Source organism: Canis lupus, chromosome 6, assembly GCF_003254725.2.
Source record: "Canis lupus dingo isolate Sandy chromosome 6, ASM325472v2, whole genome shotgun sequence".
Lineage (NCBI taxonomy): Eukaryota > Metazoa > Chordata > Mammalia > Carnivora > Canidae > Canis > Canis lupus.
The window spans coordinates 71,567,681-71,585,132 of record NC_064248.1 but is presented as its reverse complement, the minus strand read 5'-3'; the positions used below and the strand labels follow the sequence as shown (position 1 = coordinate 71,585,132).

General features: G+C 41.9%; 1 protein-coding gene across 1 annotated transcript in view; it reads right to left on the bottom strand.

Moving 5' to 3' along the window:
- The window catches only part of ERICH3 (glutamate rich 3), a 97,567-nt gene that overhangs the window by 54,654 nt on the left and 25,461 nt on the right, over positions 1-17,452 (bottom strand). Inside the window, exons 3-7 of the mRNA XM_025478580.3 lie at positions 16,669-16,794; positions 12,003-12,074; positions 10,069-10,197; positions 5,307-5,465; positions 793-1,011 (exon numbers count right to left, since the gene is read on the bottom strand). Coding sequence (XP_025334365.1) covers positions 793-1,011; positions 5,307-5,465; positions 10,069-10,197; positions 12,003-12,074; positions 16,669-16,794 — 705 coding nt within the window. The remainder of the gene's footprint in view (positions 1-792; positions 1,012-5,306; positions 5,466-10,068; positions 10,198-12,002; positions 12,075-16,668; positions 16,795-17,452) is intronic.

Below are 17,452 nucleotides of genomic sequence, written 5' to 3'. Positions count from 1 at the left end.
TGAGCACAATGAAGACAGGTCCAGTTTTTTGAGGTCCTTGAGGAGGACAGCTGGGGGGCCCAGATCCAGATGGGAGTGAGGGGGGCTGAGAAGAGCCAGCAGGCAGTCTGCACCCCCGGTTCCCCGTCAGTGAAATGCAGACCTCGCCACCCACTAATTATCGCACAAGTTACACATAGTTACGCTTAGTTGTATATTTACACGATAAAAGTAAGAGACCTTTTGCCTTCGTACTAGCCTGTATCTATATAAAGTCTAACTGGCCTTAGGACTATTTTTTTTTTTATCAGTATTTTGAGAAAATAAGTACCACGAGCTACAATAGTCTCAAAAGAACACTGAGCGAAAATATCTTCTAAATATCATACCATAACTTTGCAAAAATCGTTTTAAAAAGAAGCTTTGGTAAGATATTTCATATGGCATACTATGTACACTTATGTCCCTGAATTTTCACAAATTAAATGTTAAAGTACATGTGATTGAACGGGCAAATTGGAGGAAATAAATAATTTAGAAATGGGCCCAGTACAAACTAATTTTGACCACAAGATTTACTGGATTTTTTTTTTAAATTAATTGTGCTAAATTAGTTACTGACCTGAGCTACTCAAATATTTGATTTCAGGTTCATCCAAGCTTACAATTACATTTCTAAAATTATTAAATGTATTTTTGCGAGGCATTTTGCATTTGGTTTCCCTAGATTCGTTCGTACTGCACATCTAGAAATTTAATAGCTCGATGTAATCTATGCTAAATTAATAAAAGAAAACTTGATTCCACATTTACCCTGGTAAAGAGAGGATCTAAGCCATTCGGAGCAGTGGTTGGACGAAATCTTCTCCTTCTCCACGATTCAAGTCTATTTTCCCTTGTGATTTTTCCACTGGGGGGAGGAGGTGGAGGAGGAATAGGCATCATGTAATTGTTAATGTTTGGAAGTTGAGAGCGATTCACTCCCTGTGCATTGTCCATGGAGTTCTTGAACTTCATCGCTGCCTTCTTGCCCTGTAATCACATTTCAGGACATAACCACCAGTAAAACAGAAGCAGTGACCAAGGTGACCCGAAATTAAAGACAAGACGGTATGATTTACGTTGCACGTAAATACAACTGACATTGATAGGCAGACTCAAAACACTTCATTTTTTTATTGAAAAATGCATTTTGTAACATCCATAGAAAGTTACATTTCCATGACTCTCTAACCTCATTTAAGTATATTTTTAAGCCAAATATACAGTGATTGCATTTTTATAGTACTTTGGGATTTTTCCTCAATAATCCATCATATCTATGGAGCCTGGTACAATTAAACAATTTAAAATCGAGGAGTTGGCAAGTATCGTACTTTGAGGTTGGGTTGGATAGTCCATTTAGGTGTTAATACTTTTTTTCATATTGATTTCACCTATCCAGGGGTTATAATATTCCCTGATAATATAATATCAAGGAACCAAATGTAGACTCTGACCCAAAGACACTATTTAGCTTATTTTCTCCTAGAAATCCAACTTGTGGGAATAAATTCTACCAAAATAACTGCACAATACATTGATGTAAATGTGTAAAAGAAACACACACACACACACACAACAAATTTAGCTGAAACATCAAGTCCATCAATAGGAGAACATTTAACTAAAATTTTCTTTGTCTTTGTAATAGATTCTCACCAGGCTCCAACAAGAATTGTATGAATCTATTCATCCTGACATTAAAAGGTCTATGTAATGTGATCCCACATTTCTTTTAAATGCATTTGTATGTGGATTTTGATAAAATCAGGGAGGATAGGAAGACAGTAAATTGAGGGTTACATTTGAGGACTTGGATTATTGGGAGATATCATTTTCTATCTCATATATCTTTGTATTATTTGAAAAAAAATGTATCTTTATATTAATCCAAAGGTAAAGATTACCAAAGGTGTAATCAATAATTATATCACATTTTTCAAATATATTTGAGTCTTTGAATTTTCATAAATTGGCCATTTTTGTGCATCTGAGGTACTTTTCAAACTTGAAGGCATCTTTGATCACTATTACCTATTTTATACCAATTTTTTTTTCAGCCAATTTAGTCTTTGAGATACTTAGATATAGTGAAATTTAGTGTTAAGAAAGGGGAGTCAGTGCTCGCTTTGGCAGCACATATACTAAAAAAAGAAAGGGGAGTCATTCTCCAAACATTTCTCACTACTAAATAAGTAAAAGCAGGATAAATAAAGGCATGAATAGTCCATATTTTGATGGAAAACAACACTTTTTTGAACAGAAACGGATTTAAATAGATATTCACCAATGAATTTGGAATTGTTAAAATAGGTGATATTGAAGGTGCTATTTATGTTCTCATTTTTCTTTTCTTACATTTTCTATGTTTTTCTGTGATGATGTACATTGATATTATAATAACAAATATAAATCAAGTGGAAATAATAAGGACAATAAATTCAATGAATCCAGAACTTTGGGGACTTGGTATTTTTTAAAATGATTATTTCTAAGTAGTAATTGGTCCATTGTATGCTTTATTTGGAAATGGTTTAATAATTTTTTTTTTTAAATTAGCATGCCATTCCTTACCTTGCTTCTTTAGCCCACAGTGTCTTGGACATCTTTCCATGCTGGTAAAAATAAGTTTACCTTATTTTTTTGTTTAACATACTTTAATAAACTATAATGTTTTTAAACAACATCCTATTAAATTTTAGGTGTGTTCAATCGTTCACTATTACAAATATTATAATACAGAGTATTCTTGAATCTATTCCTTTTCACATATTTCTAAAATAAATTCCTATATGTAAAAATGCTTGAGCATGGCCATTTAAAACATTGATAGATATTCCCACATTGCCTTCACAAATAGTTTTATCAATTTCTATGCCATCAATAATGTGTGAGAAACTCTCCTTGTAAGGATAATCATTTTCAATCAAGTCATGATTTTTACTCAGTTGCATCTTAACCACCCTGTTTTTGACCCAATTGCTTTTGCTTAAATCGAAGACCCTCACTCCTGATACTTAGAAACTTGCTTATATCTGTTGTCCCTTCAAACCATTCCCAGGTGTATAACTTTTACTGTTTTAAGAAAGCAGCAAGAATTTAGTGGGTACTCACTGCATACTCAGTAATCATGAAGACTACTAGTCTTTAGCAATTTCTTGTCTGATTTGATATTAAATCATCTTCATCATCGATGCCATGGAAAGAAATTACACATCTTCTGGCAGTTTAGTTTGCCTATGTACATATAAGCTTCAATAAGTTAGAGACTTTTGTCTGCCTTGATCATTGATAAATCACTAATGCCTAGAGCAGTATCTTGTCCATACTAAGTGCCCAATAAATATTTACTGAATGAAAAGTGTAACTTTAACTAGTTTAAATTAACATGGAATTGATCTTGTCAGCCTGAGTAAGCTACTCTTAAGTGCCTATCCCTCAGTCACTCATATCCCAAAACTTGAAAACAGGAAAATAAAAGACCCTATGCAGATTTAACTAATAAATCCATCCAATGGCTCAGAGCAGAATGGGAAAATAAGCTGAAGGAAAAAAAAAATCCCTCCTTAGCCTGCAGAACTTGAATATTACTTGATTGGTAGTATTTACATATCTAATAGGAAAAAGCATCTATCAAAGCAGAGGAGCTTAGAAAAAAATCTATAATCACCTTGGCAAATGTGCAAAGTACCCATCCAAGTACTATCTAGGGGAGAGAAAATCTCACTCATTGGACTTCAAATATTTCCAGTCCTAATGGCAAAATTATCCCTGGAAGATACATAGGGTTTTAGCCAAAGATCTTTGAGTTTTCTGGTACCTTTGGCAAGCCATTCCCAAGATGAGATAGGTACATCAAGCCATTTTAACCTGATTCCATTCCCCTATATGCCCTCATTCTGATTCCATGCTCACTAGGCAACCTTCTCATTGTGATCTGGCTTCTCATGTAGGTCGGTCTACAGAGGGATAATGTACTGCTTCTACAGCTTTGACTAGTTGATATCTGGTGAATTAATGGCCCCTGATTATGAGTTGGCTGATGATTTTGGTTTACCATCTGGATCAAAACAAGCCTGTACCGTGTCATTTTCATTAACTTGAGACAATCTTTCAGGACCTGACTGTTCCTGTACACTGGGTGAAACGGGGAAATCTCTAGGCTTTCAATGTGGACACCAGATCCTAGCGTGTCCGCCTAATTGACTTATGACCCCACAAGCTTCTTCCTGACCCTAAGCACATGTCCCTAAACAAAGCGCTACCACTCTTGGCTTAATTTTTCCTGCTTTCTAGGAAGCTACTACTAAATTAAGGTTTGTGAAAAGTGCTTCATAAACTGAAAAGCATATTAAGTGGATAAAATATTACTTTTAGGGCTATATTTATATTCTTATTATAAAACAATCATTTATTTGCCTGGATTAATTTCTTAGTATCAAGATTATCTATCCATCAGCTCTAGATTAAAAAAAATACCTTAATTTCAAAAACAAAGAAAAAATATCAATTTCATATGTCTTACGTTTCCTAATAAGAAATGGAACTAAATTCACCCATGTGAATACAGTGACAATTATACTCCTGACACGGGTTCTTTCTTACGCTGGTAAACATTTCTTCTTCATCTTTGAAATACAACAATAACCCTCCCTTATTACTTAATGTCCTAATTATTCCTGCCTGTTTAAGCAACTCCTATTTTATGTTTACCATGACCTCCTCTATTAAAATAATTTAAAATTACCAGGGACACAACCTTGAAAAGGAAGCAACGTCAAGCTTCTATGTGTGATTGATTCACCATTTCTTAAAGACGGACGTTCTTTTTCTTCTATATCCAACCTTCTCCAGAGTCAAACTTGAAGCAATTTCATACACTGATGGTAAAGTAAGTCAGCATGCAAATGCAAGCCTATTCTTGGAAAGTTTCATTTTCTAGGTTTCATGCATTTAAAATTTAGAATCAGTCAACACTGGGTCTATTCTGATAGAAGTCGTGTCTGGCTATAAAGAGTTTCTCTTTGTATGACCATTCAAATTAATGAAAGATAATCTATATTATTACAAATCTATTCCTTACTCATTCTGCTTAATTGCACAGAAATTATAGGCCTTCCAGTTTAAGGAAGATATAATTAAACAGAAGTACATAGTAAATGCTTAGTAAGTGCACAGTACAAATTTCACTGAGTAGATTAATTGAATCTTGCGTCTGAAAACCTGTGATAATCTAATATTCTAATAAAGAATACAAAGATATTTCTTGAAAAAGTAACATTTACCCCAATGGGAAATGGAGCTTCATTTTCCAGCAATGAGGTTTTCGATCTGGTCCCCGGAGTTATCTTTGGAACAGTTCCTAGGGCAGGATTACTGGGAAGAGGCTTTAATCGAATTGGAAGCTGCATATTTCCTGGGGCAGTGTATGGTCGAGGGGCTGTCTAGACAATTAAGGAAAAAAATTCCGTTTAAATTAGTATCTTGACATGTTTCCAGAACCAATTAATAACCCAACAAATTGCCTAGAGTAATTAATGGTGCCTTTTTACTGAACAGATTAAACTTTAATTATGTCCTTCCATTATACATAGCCTTATGACCCAAAGTATTTGTTAAAACATATGGCGTGGAAGTCCTCTACATAACTAAATGCCACAATTATAGAGTATCCTAGACAAAGGAGATGTTCTCTGTTAGGTCCCTGCATTTTACCCACTTTGTAAACTTGCTGACAATACCTAATACATTCAGTGCATAAAATGGCTTTGCTCAATTAAATGGTACCTTGAATAATGTTTCTATTTTAGAGATCTAAAGGGATATGATTGGAATGGACTCATTTCCGTTTAAATGTTTTCAACACAAACTACTGCAAGTCCTTTACATCTCCAGAATGGTGCTGAAATAAAAGCAGACAATATGATTCAAAAAGAGGAAAGGCGGATGCTTAACTATAATGCATTATCATTTATTCAACTTCTCTCTTAAAACACCAGGAAAGTAAAAATTTAAAAACAGTCACTGGCAACTGGAAAACACTGTGTGAAAATGGAGATTGTTCCATTTGCTCCTCTTCTCTGCCTTCTCTGCTCTGCTCTGCCCTCCGGGGGTCATTGCTTTATGGAATCCAGAGATTCCAGTTGAACTTAGCCAATGAAAGGCCCTGGCAAGAGATCAGAAGATAAGAGGCAAGAGGCTGGGGTCTTCATTCTCCTGGACCCTTCCCACCCAGGTTGGGATGGGCCAGCTGGGTCCCTCCCCCGAGTCCGCTGCTCCACTCAGGCAGTCCTCTCCTCGCTTGTAAGCACTGCCTGCTGGTGCTGGTACCCAGTCCTTCCCTCTCCCTCTCCTCCTTCTGGGGCCTAGGCGCTGAGTTTCCCAGGGTGCTGACCCCAACATGCTTAACATCCCCAGTTGGTTTTCCTTAACCCTGCTGGCATCTTTGTAAATAGTTTCTTTATTAAACTCTTCCTAATTACCCTATTTGTGTGAGCCATCTGTTTCCTGCTGAGACCCTGACTGATGCATTTTCTAATCAAGAATGTACTGCAGAGAATACCAAAAGTACCAGTATGGAGCATTAGGAATGCCGTTGGTGGCACGGATAGGACACTGTGAGTTTAGTATAAAGACCAGCGATGTCTCAAGAAGAAAAAGCAAAGCTTTTGGCCCTGTTGTTCGATCACAACAAAAAAAGTTGGAGACCTGTTAAGGATAATACATGTACAGTTGGGTAAGAGGGTGAGACGGACGGTATACAAACGACTCATGAATAAGGCTTAATGAACTGACTCAAGAACAGTGAAGAACAAATGTTCAACTCTGGAAAAGTAGTGTGCAAATCCATAAAAGAATGATAGGGCAGCTCCAACCACCAGAAATTGGGCTCGGTGCTAGCTTGCCAAGCACGTCATGTGCTGTTAAATGTCTGATTTTGTTAGGTCAACATTCACTGGGTTCCAACTATAGGCACTGGGGACATTAAAAAGTAACTTTTAACTTAGTGGCAACGCAAGACGACTAGTGCCAGATACACCCCACAGATACGGTGACAGAGACAACAGCGTATCTGAGACCCAACAGAACTTAGAACTGAATGTTACTTGGAATAAACCAATGAGATGAGGAAAATTCAGGTTTCCACAGAAGCATTTTATCCAGATGTATAAGCAAGAGAAGAAAACGGACGAGCAGGGAAGAAGGATGATAAATCTGAACATCCAGGTAGGTAGAAAGCCAGGTGTGAGACAGACATGGGAAGGGCAGCAAAAATACTATTCCCCAATATCTGCTTTTCTTTCTTCACCAGTAACAGAATTTTTATCAGGGAACAGGGCATCATAAAAAAGACTGTATTTCCCAGCGTCTCTTGCAGCTCTGTATAATATATGCCTCCATTTCGGCCAATAAGATGTGAGTGGAAGTGATGCATGAAACCTCCAGATCGTGGCTTTAGAAGACGTGTACTGCCACGTGTCCTTTACCCCCTTCCCTGAAATACCCGCATAGTGGACTGCCTGCCACCTTGGCTTACGTAAATGAAGACAACACGGCACGTTTGGCAGATCAAGGACACACCAGAAGTCTGAGCTTTTGATGACTGCATAGAGTAGAGATGAGCACATCTGCTTGGGTTCGCGTAACGCGTTGGGGTGGGGAGAGCATCCTTCGGTTTAAGTCATTGTCATTTTGGGTCTCTGCGCACAAGCCTATTTCATGCCCAATAGAGAAAGCCAAGTGGATTGAGCAAGGCTACATTTGATTTAAAGAAACAGGACACAAGGCTCTATGAGCCCAAAGGTTAAATGTCTTAAAACCCACAAAGATAACTCAAAGTGGGGGTTTCCGAACGAGGGACTCAGATCGCCCAAAAGAATTCTTTTGAACTCCATAAAGCAAATATGCCTAAGACTCTCTCCTGTCAAATAATTCAACGGAACACACATACATTGAAAATCTAATGAAGGAATTCAAGAAATCAGGTTACTAGAAACTAGAGTATGATCTATTGGCTTCTGTGCTCTAAATTTTATTTCCCACATTTGCATACAGATATCATTCAGTTAGATGAATGTGGCAGTCAAATGTTCAACTGATTACATTTATCTCTAAAAACAAATTTGCACCATTCAACTAACAGCTGTGAGCTCCAAACTGTTGTAGTTCACATCAGAAGCCACCTTAAATTTGCTATATTTTAAACGGCTCGTAATATATTTTCTTGGAATAAATATGGCACCGTAGCTTAGCATCTTCAAAACTGTGCCAGAATGTGAAGCGGAATCGACTACCTGGTGATTACCCAGCTCAGCTGAGCATTTCTAATTCTTAGTAGACGATCTCTGGGGGTGAATTTTCCGAGCTTGTGCAGGATTAGTTGAATGGCTTTCCACCGTTTTAACGGGAATGGTGCAGCTAAATGCCTACATGCTACTCTGAAGGCTTAGGTTCAATTAGTGACCAAGTGCAATAACTATTCAATCCCGGATGCTCTCTTTCTATATTCAGAAAAGTTAAAAGAAAAATTGATGGCAATATCCCAAGAGGATTATCATCTCCCTCTCAGTGGCCCGTGGAGGTCAGGAGTCAAATTGAAAGGATATGTATCCAGGTTGGGAGAACGAAGAGGAAGATTTGAATTTCTGTGAAATGGGAACTCCAATTCCAAGAGCATAATAGGCATCCCTTACGGTGCGGAAGCACCAGAGGGGGTGACCAAGTGAAGAATCGTGGCTTCCCAGATAGAAAGGCTTCTGAAGTGCTGGTGTCAGTGTTTCCTGTAATTTTTAAATTACTTTTCTCGCTCCTGCCACATTAAGATCTCCTGGATGTATCATAAACTACTTATTGAGGGTGTTCAGCTGGAAAATTGAAAAGAAAGCCTTTCAAGGGTTTTTCCTCTCTGAAACAGGTGGGAAGATAGAAAACAGCACTTGATTGTTTCTTTTGTTTCAACCAGGTTAAGCTTCTGAGCGCCTAGTGAATTTGCCATCCAAGAAAAGAATTATTTGTGTACGTATACATTGAAATGCAGCTTGGAAATATGGTAACAACAAAGGGAAAGGTGTTGCTTTTTCAGGACTTGAGCTGTTCATCGGGAGATGTCAAGACATATTTACCTTTGAAAGATGTCAGAGCTTAACACTATACGAGGTGAACCTACTTCAACAATCTGTGAAAGCTTTGTAATTTCTCTATAAATATTGTGCAAGCCCCAAAAATGTTCATGCTAACAAGGACACGTATTAGGCCACACAAAGCAGGAATAAAGATGTAATAATCACGCAATCCATTTATGACTTAAACCATCAACCTCCGGCAAATATCCTGCAAACCTTTTCCCGTACGTCTATTGCTTCAAGCTACCTCGCCTTCCTTCAAACAAATCCCATCTCTGGATGGTAAATGAATCGAACTGGAATGCGATGTCGGCGTGCGATTTCTTTAAACAGAATCTCTGTACTTTTAACTGTGTTTGTGTTAGAGTATGCACACATGCTTTCGATAAAAGAAACACAAATATAAGTGTCTGGCCCAATATGCTATACAGTGTGACTGAGTTTTCGTGACAGATAAGGTGAGAGGTGGGGGGAGAGCCAGGTAAACTCCAGAGGTCAGAAAACACAAAACATGCATGGAACAACGAGTGATTTGATCTTGCAGAGTTGAGGGTGCTAAAGGGTGATCATGAGAGGAAAAACTGGTTGGTTAAACTGACAACACACGGCGTAGGGTCTTAAAATGTCAGATGAAAGAGTCTAGGTCTTCCTAAAAATGTCACAGAGCCAGTTGGGGTAAGTGACAAGTAATCTGCACTTTAAGGAAACTCCTCTAGCAGGAGCAAGCAAAAGGGACTTGCCAGGGGCCACACTGACTGAAAGTGGAATGTTCAGTAACGACAGTTGACCGGCTCCAAGCCCACGTCGTCATGCAGCAGGATTCAGAATTACACGGACAAGGACTCAGAATTCTTTCTGGGAGGAATGAGAAATTACATACTGATTAGTGGGAATGTTACAGGACAGAGTGTTTAATACGACTCACCAGTGTTACTGGACTGGAATGTCCTTCGTCAACCACAACACCGTGGCCACGGTTAGTCTTCGGGCCCGCCGGGGGGTGGGGAGACAGGACCGGCATGGTATCTTCTATAGCCCATCTTGCGGGTTCCCCCTGGAATCAGAAAGTGATTTAACCAATTGCTGCATAATCAGTCATCGAGGGTAGGTTCCTGCCTGGCAGGTCAGGAGATGCTCTATCGCTGGAGAAGTCCTCTCGCTACCTTCAAGTGTTCCTCCCGAGGCCTAGCAGGACAGTCAGAAAAAGTTTGCAGAGCTGGGGCCCGGGTGTGGTATTGAGAGGAAGCAACTGCAGTCCGCGCCTTGGAAACGGAGCTATTCTCAGGCAGACAGCACAGGTGCACCGTATCCTGAGTTAGAGACCCTCTCCGTTAACCGGCTTTAAGCAGGTCGCGACAAGAAGCACGATGCTCCTCCCAGCTCTGATCAGGAAAGGCTACCAGAAACTTACTCTTCTACCTTAAAAAAAAATTAATAATTAAATCATGCCCCAAGCCAAAGGGTTGCCCATTTTATCAAAGGAACCTAAAACCGTAGGCCTTTCAACCAAATGCGGCTCTAAAGCGAGAAGTGTTACAAACAAACATCCTGCAGGGAGTAACCGGAGTGCGTCTGGGGAACTCCTGCCGGTGCTGGCATCGGGGTGCAACCCCCCCGCCCCCCGCCCCCCCCCCGGTGTTGGCATCTGTTCGTCGCGCCTTCTGGAGAGGATTTTTCTCCATCAGCACTTCAGCGGTAAGTAATGAATCTGTGACTCGGTTCTTGATGTGGGGCCATATGGGCAAAGTTGCATTAACCACAAATCCCTACAGGCCGACTTTTCTGATCTGGAAAAACTGACCTCTCTGCTGTGATTTAACGACACTTTTGTCACAAGATTATCTCTGGGCCAGGATGAAACCGACGGATGTGAGGCCGCCAGGCAAGAGGGAAAAAGTACCGCCTTCCATGGCAGGTGGTTCTCGGGGAGCTTAACAAATATTCCTCAGTTTGCACCATGTGTCGGGGGCCCCATATTTGTAATATGACACGGAGGATGAAGAATCATCTCTGAATCTGAATTGCCGGAGAAAGTGAATACAACCGCCAGCCTACAGGGAACCCTCAGACTTGCTTAATTGAGTCTCTCGTCTCCCGATGCAAATGTATAGGTTTCATAAGTTCACTTCAAAGGAGGGATATCGAATACAAAAATAAAAAAAAATTTTTTTAAACACCTTGCACAGAGTCTCTAAATCTTATGCTTCTGTTTGCCCAGGTAGATCTCTCCGACCATAAATTCAAGGGTCGTGTTCGCATGGAAATGTGCCATTGGATAATTCTTATAATGTCATCTTCCATCCCACTGGCAACATCCCCATCTATCGTCAGCGTTTAAGACACAAAACAAAAATCCTTTGGCCTCTGTCACATATCAATCAAGAAGAGACAAAAGCAAAATTGTAAACTTGAAAAGAATGGTCCCATGTCTCCATTGATAGGTTTCTACCTTCTAAAATTTATTTTGCAGAACAAGCTCCTACTTTGCCATGATCTTCTGAGTGATGGTGGCCGATGTACAGTCCTGGTGAAACCATCACCTGACTTCAGCTACGGGTTATTCAAAAGTAGAGCGCCTCGAAAAGCTTCAATGAAAGCATCATCAACTTTTTTTTTTTTAAGATTTTATTTATTTATTCATGAGAGACACAGAGAGAGAGGCAGAGACACAGGCAGAGGGAGAAGCAGGCTTCCTGCGAGGAGCCCGATGCGGGACTCAAACCCGGGACCCCGGGGTCATGCCCTGCGCTGAACGCAGATGTTCCACCGCTGAGCCCGCCAACCCCAGGAGCCCCGGCACCACTGACTTTTAAAATCATAAAATATTATTAAGTAAAAGAGAATTACGTAGCTCCTTACCTTAAATCTCTGAATTCGCTCCTTCCTAGCTAGGATCTCCAATTTCTTTTTGATCTCAAGCTGGTGATAACGCTAAGCATACAGGAAAGAATGGAGGAAAAAATCACGTCAACTATAACAAAGATTTTTTTAGAGGGAAATAATCCCAGCAACTATGTTCCCACTTACTCCCCCTTGTCACCGAGTGGAGGAGTCACCTGCGTAAGTGTGCAAGCGGGGATATAAATTGGTGCACCTCTTTGGAAAGCCGACTCCTAACCCAAAGCGGTGAAAAGCGCCCCTACCCTTTGACCAGAAAGAACATTTCACTTCTGCACCTAAGAAGAAATCGGAATTAAAAGAAAACACATCTGCATTATGCGCAGCGATGCTACCTGAGAGGACTGCGGTCTTCAAAGCAAAAATTCAGAAGCAATATAAACCTTGTCGAGGATGGTTAACTTTGGGGCACGGCCATATAGAGGAAATAGAATATAATCCTTCAAGTAAGATTCATAAAGATTTTGTTTTAAGGAAAAAAATGGAAGATGCATGTAATACACGAAAAATGTAAAATTTGGAATTTGCACAGAAATACAAAAAAATTGATCAACCTCCGTGCTGTGTGGCTGTCCCCGCGCCAGGAAGGCATGTCCTGTGGGTCATCTCTTCGTGAACAATGCTGACTGCTGAGTGGTCTCATTCTCCCGGCCGGGAAACTGAGGCAGAGGGCCATGAACTTGGGCCAGGTCACACATGTAGTCAGTGGTTGGAGCTGCCTTCTGAAGCTCACTCCGCTGCACCCCGACTTCCTGTTTGTCTGTTGGCTTTTTATTTATTTACTTACTTATTTTTCACAAAACCGTGTCCTTTTCACAACACTGCATGTTTTTATTAACGTATAAATATGAACAGAGACTAAAGGGAAATGTGAGTACGACAACTCTGAAGAGAAAGGACTTATATGTGGTTCTGTTCTCCCCTTTTTGTTTTTTACTTTCTCCTGTTCGCCTAATCTTCTGTAATATCTTAATTATATAATTTAAAGGTAAATTTCATATGAAAATAATGGGCTTACAATCCTCTGAAACCATTCAGACACAACCGGGGGCACCGTAAAGGGGTTTTTATATGTGTTCTTGATCCCTTCCTGCTGCCTCTGGGACCTTGCCGACCCCATCTTTTTTGTCTTTTTGTTTGGTTGGGTTTTAAAGATTTTATTTATTTATTTATTTATTTATTTATTTATTTATTTATTTGAGAGAGAGAAAGAGAGAGCGAGGGAGGGAGGGAGAGAAAGGGAGAGAGAGATTGAACAGAGAACATGAGGAGGGGAAGGAAGAGGCAGAGGCAGAGGAAGAAGCAGAGACCCCAGAGCAGGGAGCCTGACCTGGGCCCCATCCCAGGACCCAGGGGCTCTGACCTGAGCAAAGGCAGGGGCTTAACCCACTGAGACCCCAGGTGCCCCACAATATCACAAACCTTCTACAGGCACCTACCTCTATTCTCTGCACCCTCCTTCCCTTACTCTAGGTCACCAGGACTCTGCACTCTCCTTCCCTTTCCCTGGGTCACCAGGCCTCTGCGCCCTCCTTCCCTTTCTCTAGGTCACCAGGACTCTGCACCCTCCTTCCCTTTCTCTAGGTCACCAGGACTCTGCACTCTCCTTCCCTTTCCCTAGGTCACCAGGACTCTACACCCTCCTTCCCTTCCCCTAGGTCACCAGGACTCTGCGCCCTCCTTCCCTTACCCTAGGTCACCAGGCCTCTGCGCCCTCCTTCCCTTCCCCTAGGTCACCAGGCCTCTGCAACCTCCTTCCCTTACCCTGGGTCACCAGGCCTCTGCGCCCTACTTCCCTTTCCCTGGGTCACCAGGCCTCTGCGCCCTCCTTCCCTTTCCCTAGGTCACCAGGCCTCTGCAACCTCATTCCCTTACCCTGGGTCACCAGGCCTCTGAGCCCTACTTCCCTTTCCCTGGGTCACCAGGGCTCTGTGCCCTCCTTCCCTTTCTCTAGGTCACCAGACCTCTGCAACCTCCTTCCTTTTCTCTAGGTCACCAGGCCTCTGAGCCCTCCTATGCTTTCCCTAGGTCACCAGGCCTCTGCACCCTCCTTCCCATTCCCTAGGTCACCAGGCCTTTGCACCCTCCTTCCCTTACCTTGGGTCACCAGGCTCCTTGCCCTTCTTCCTTTTCCTAGGTCACCAGGTTCCTCGCCCTCCTTCCCTTACCCTAAGTCACCAGGCTTCTATCTCCCCATTATTTCCCACTCCCCGGGGCGTCCCTGTTCTCAAGCACCCCAGGACCTACCTGCATCTCCACCGCCCTGCACTGCTCTAGCCCCCACCTTGGCTCCCAGAAATATCTGGGAGGTGGCTGACATTTCCAGCATCCCTGGCCCACTGCTTGCCCCCATCACCTTCCTTGGTTCCCCGTAGTGCCCCAGGATTGCCCCAACAGCCCCCCAGCAGTGCCCCCCACATCCCTCCAGCACTCCCCTTCTGGTCTGCAGTGGCTCCTTCCACCCAGGCCCTGGTCACTGAGTCAGTGCCCCCCCAGTCCCCCAGGGGTGCCCAGCAGTCCCCTCCCCTGGACGGCCCTCCGACGCTGCCCTCCCACCTCCAGTCTCTCCAGCCGTGGTCCAGAGCCCACACTGCCCCTGTGCGCTCCCAGCTCCCCACCGAGCAGAGCCAACCCGAGGGCCTCACAGCCCAGTCCTGCCCGCTGGAACCACCCGCGAGCTCCAGCCTCAGTGGCTCCCCGCCCAGGGCACGTCCTTTCCTCTCTCACCTCGCCTGCCCCCCTCTTTCCAGCCCTTTCTCAGGCCTCCGGGCGATGCCTGGGCCTTCAGGCCCTGTGCACACAGCAGGACCTGGGCTCAGCCTCCCCATCTCAGCATCGCCTCCCTGCCCAGCTCAGTCTGCTTTTCCTCCCCTTGGAGCGTGTGATCACTTTCCACGGTAGAATTTTGCTTTGATTTTTGCTTTTTGGGGGGCGGGGAGGGGTCTCTGATTTTCTGTTTCTGTATCTCACAGCTACAGCCCGGATCTTCATGCTGGTACCTGGTAAGCCCACAATTAAGGACAGATGTTTGTCATATGCACAAATGCGTGAATATTAATGTAACATTAGTAAACAGCATGGGCAGGAGCCAAATGTCAGATAAATGTGACAATTTAGAGACAGCTGTTTCATCTGTTAATTATATTAATAAATTACATATCATATTATATAAAATATTATATATTGCACATGAACACTTGCCCAAGGTATCTGCTCCAAACTTTAAGAACCCATGAAGACTCTTAAGTAACAACATACTTACTACTTATGATGTGTCAGTTGCAGGAAAGTCTGGAAAACCAAACTTCAAGGATCAAAGCTAATACAGAAACTTGGTTCCCAACTGGTTAAATTTGAAATTCGGTATAAATTAATCTGCTGCACTATTTTTTTAGCACCAGTGGCCGAATTCCAACTAAGACTTTTATAAGCAAGGGCATCGAGGACCGTAACATAAACGATGATCCCACATAACTCATGCCCACGATATAAAACATAAAATGAATTCCTAAAATTAACAGATCATATATGTCATATTGGAACGCAGGACTTGCTCAATATAAGGGTAGCATAATAAAACATATTTTCAGCGGCACTACCCTTAGTGGCGGTTTACTGGCGATTCCACAGTTGTTCATAAACGTTTACTACACTCACAGGTCATTGGTTTTACCAGCCAAGTTTTCTGATTTACTGCTGTACGGCCAGGCCAAGAAGTGACATGCTTTTCCACGGAGATGAAAATGGTGTTGATGCTGGAAACTCTAAGTTCCATGGAGCAAGCCTAAAATAATTTATCGAGTTAGCTAGATATCCTACTAAAAATGCCATGTCAGACTTGGAAAAAAAAAAAAAAGTTGTTGATGCCTGGTTTATGAATCTATGCTGACCAACGCGGCCTAAAGTAGGAGGGACAGCAGATGTTTCGATGCCTCTTCCCTGAATTTTAGCATACGGCTCAGCTTCAGAGCCTTAAAAGAATAACAAATCTGAAATAATTCATGGCAGCAGAATTACTGATATTTAAACAGATGTCACTTTTTTTTTTCTTAGCAAATGGAAATTGAGGTACAGATGGTGAGAGCTGGTATGTTTTAGAGTAGCCATTATGGATTAAAAATCTACATTTGTTAAATTAAATATCACAAAATATATAACGATGTCCATATTTTTCCCTAACTGAAATGGAGCAGAGCTTACTTCATTCGGTCTCCTGGCTCCCCGCTACCCAGAGGGATGTAGGGTATTTCTCAGGGCACCTGGTTCCATTCCTTTTTGACTAAATCCAGGAGGAATGCCTGTGCTTCTGGGTTCAGAAACATGGTGAACATGTTTAGAAAATACCCAGAAAGAAAGAAAGAAAGAAAGAAAGAAAGAAAGAAAGAAAGAAGGAAGGAAGGAAGGAAGGAAGGAAGGAAGGAAGGAAGGAAGGAAGGAAGGAAGGAAGGAAAAGAAAGAAAGAAAGAAAGAGAAAGAAAGAAAGAAAGAAAGAAAGAAAGAAAGAAAGAAGAAAGAAAGAAAGAAGAAAGAAAGAAAGAAAGAAAGAAAGAAAGAAAGAAAGAAAGAAAGAAAGAAAGAAAGAAAGAAAAAGAAAATATCCATCATAAGGAGAATGTAGCTACTTTACCTCCATGTCCAGAACCTTATGGAAGATAGCCTGAGCTAGGCACTCCCGGATGTATTTCTGGTGATCCCTCTTCATGATATTGAGTCTGTATTCTTTTTCAGAAAGCACTCTCCCACTTCTCGTGATCTGTCAGGAATAAATGAAACACACATGGAAACACAAGGCAGAAAATGGGTTGTTTGTCACCAAAAAGGGAGAGACAATGAGCAAGAGCGACAGAGGCGGTGTCTTCTAAGCCTAAGAGATTACACCACGATGGTTGGTCAACTTTCACGTTTAATGACTATTTCATAAGGAAGAAAATAATCGGTCTCTACACCCATCAGCGAGAAAACACCCCCAGGTGGTCCCCTTGACGTTTCAAACAAGGTTGTCATGAGAGTCACAACGTCTCCTTGACGGAACCCAGGTGTTCCTTTCTTTTCTTTTTCTGAACACATTTGGGAAGAGGAGGTGGGGAGCTTCCTTGGAACAGTGAACCACGGCCGTGATGGCAGGGCTGATAATCTCACGGGAAATAACATCGAAGGGCAAGACATGTAAGCTACGGAGAGGTTCTCCTCAGTTTAAGAATCATTGGTTTTGGGGATCCCTGGGTGGCGCAGCGGTTTGGCGCCTGTCTTTGGCCCAGGGCGCGATCCTGGAGACCCAGGATCGAATCCCACGTCGGGCTCCCGGTGCATGGAGCCTGCTTCTCCCTCTGCCTATGTCTCTGCCTCTCTCTCTCCCTCTCCGTGTGACTATCATAAATAAATAAAAATTTTAAAAAAAATTTAAAAAAAAA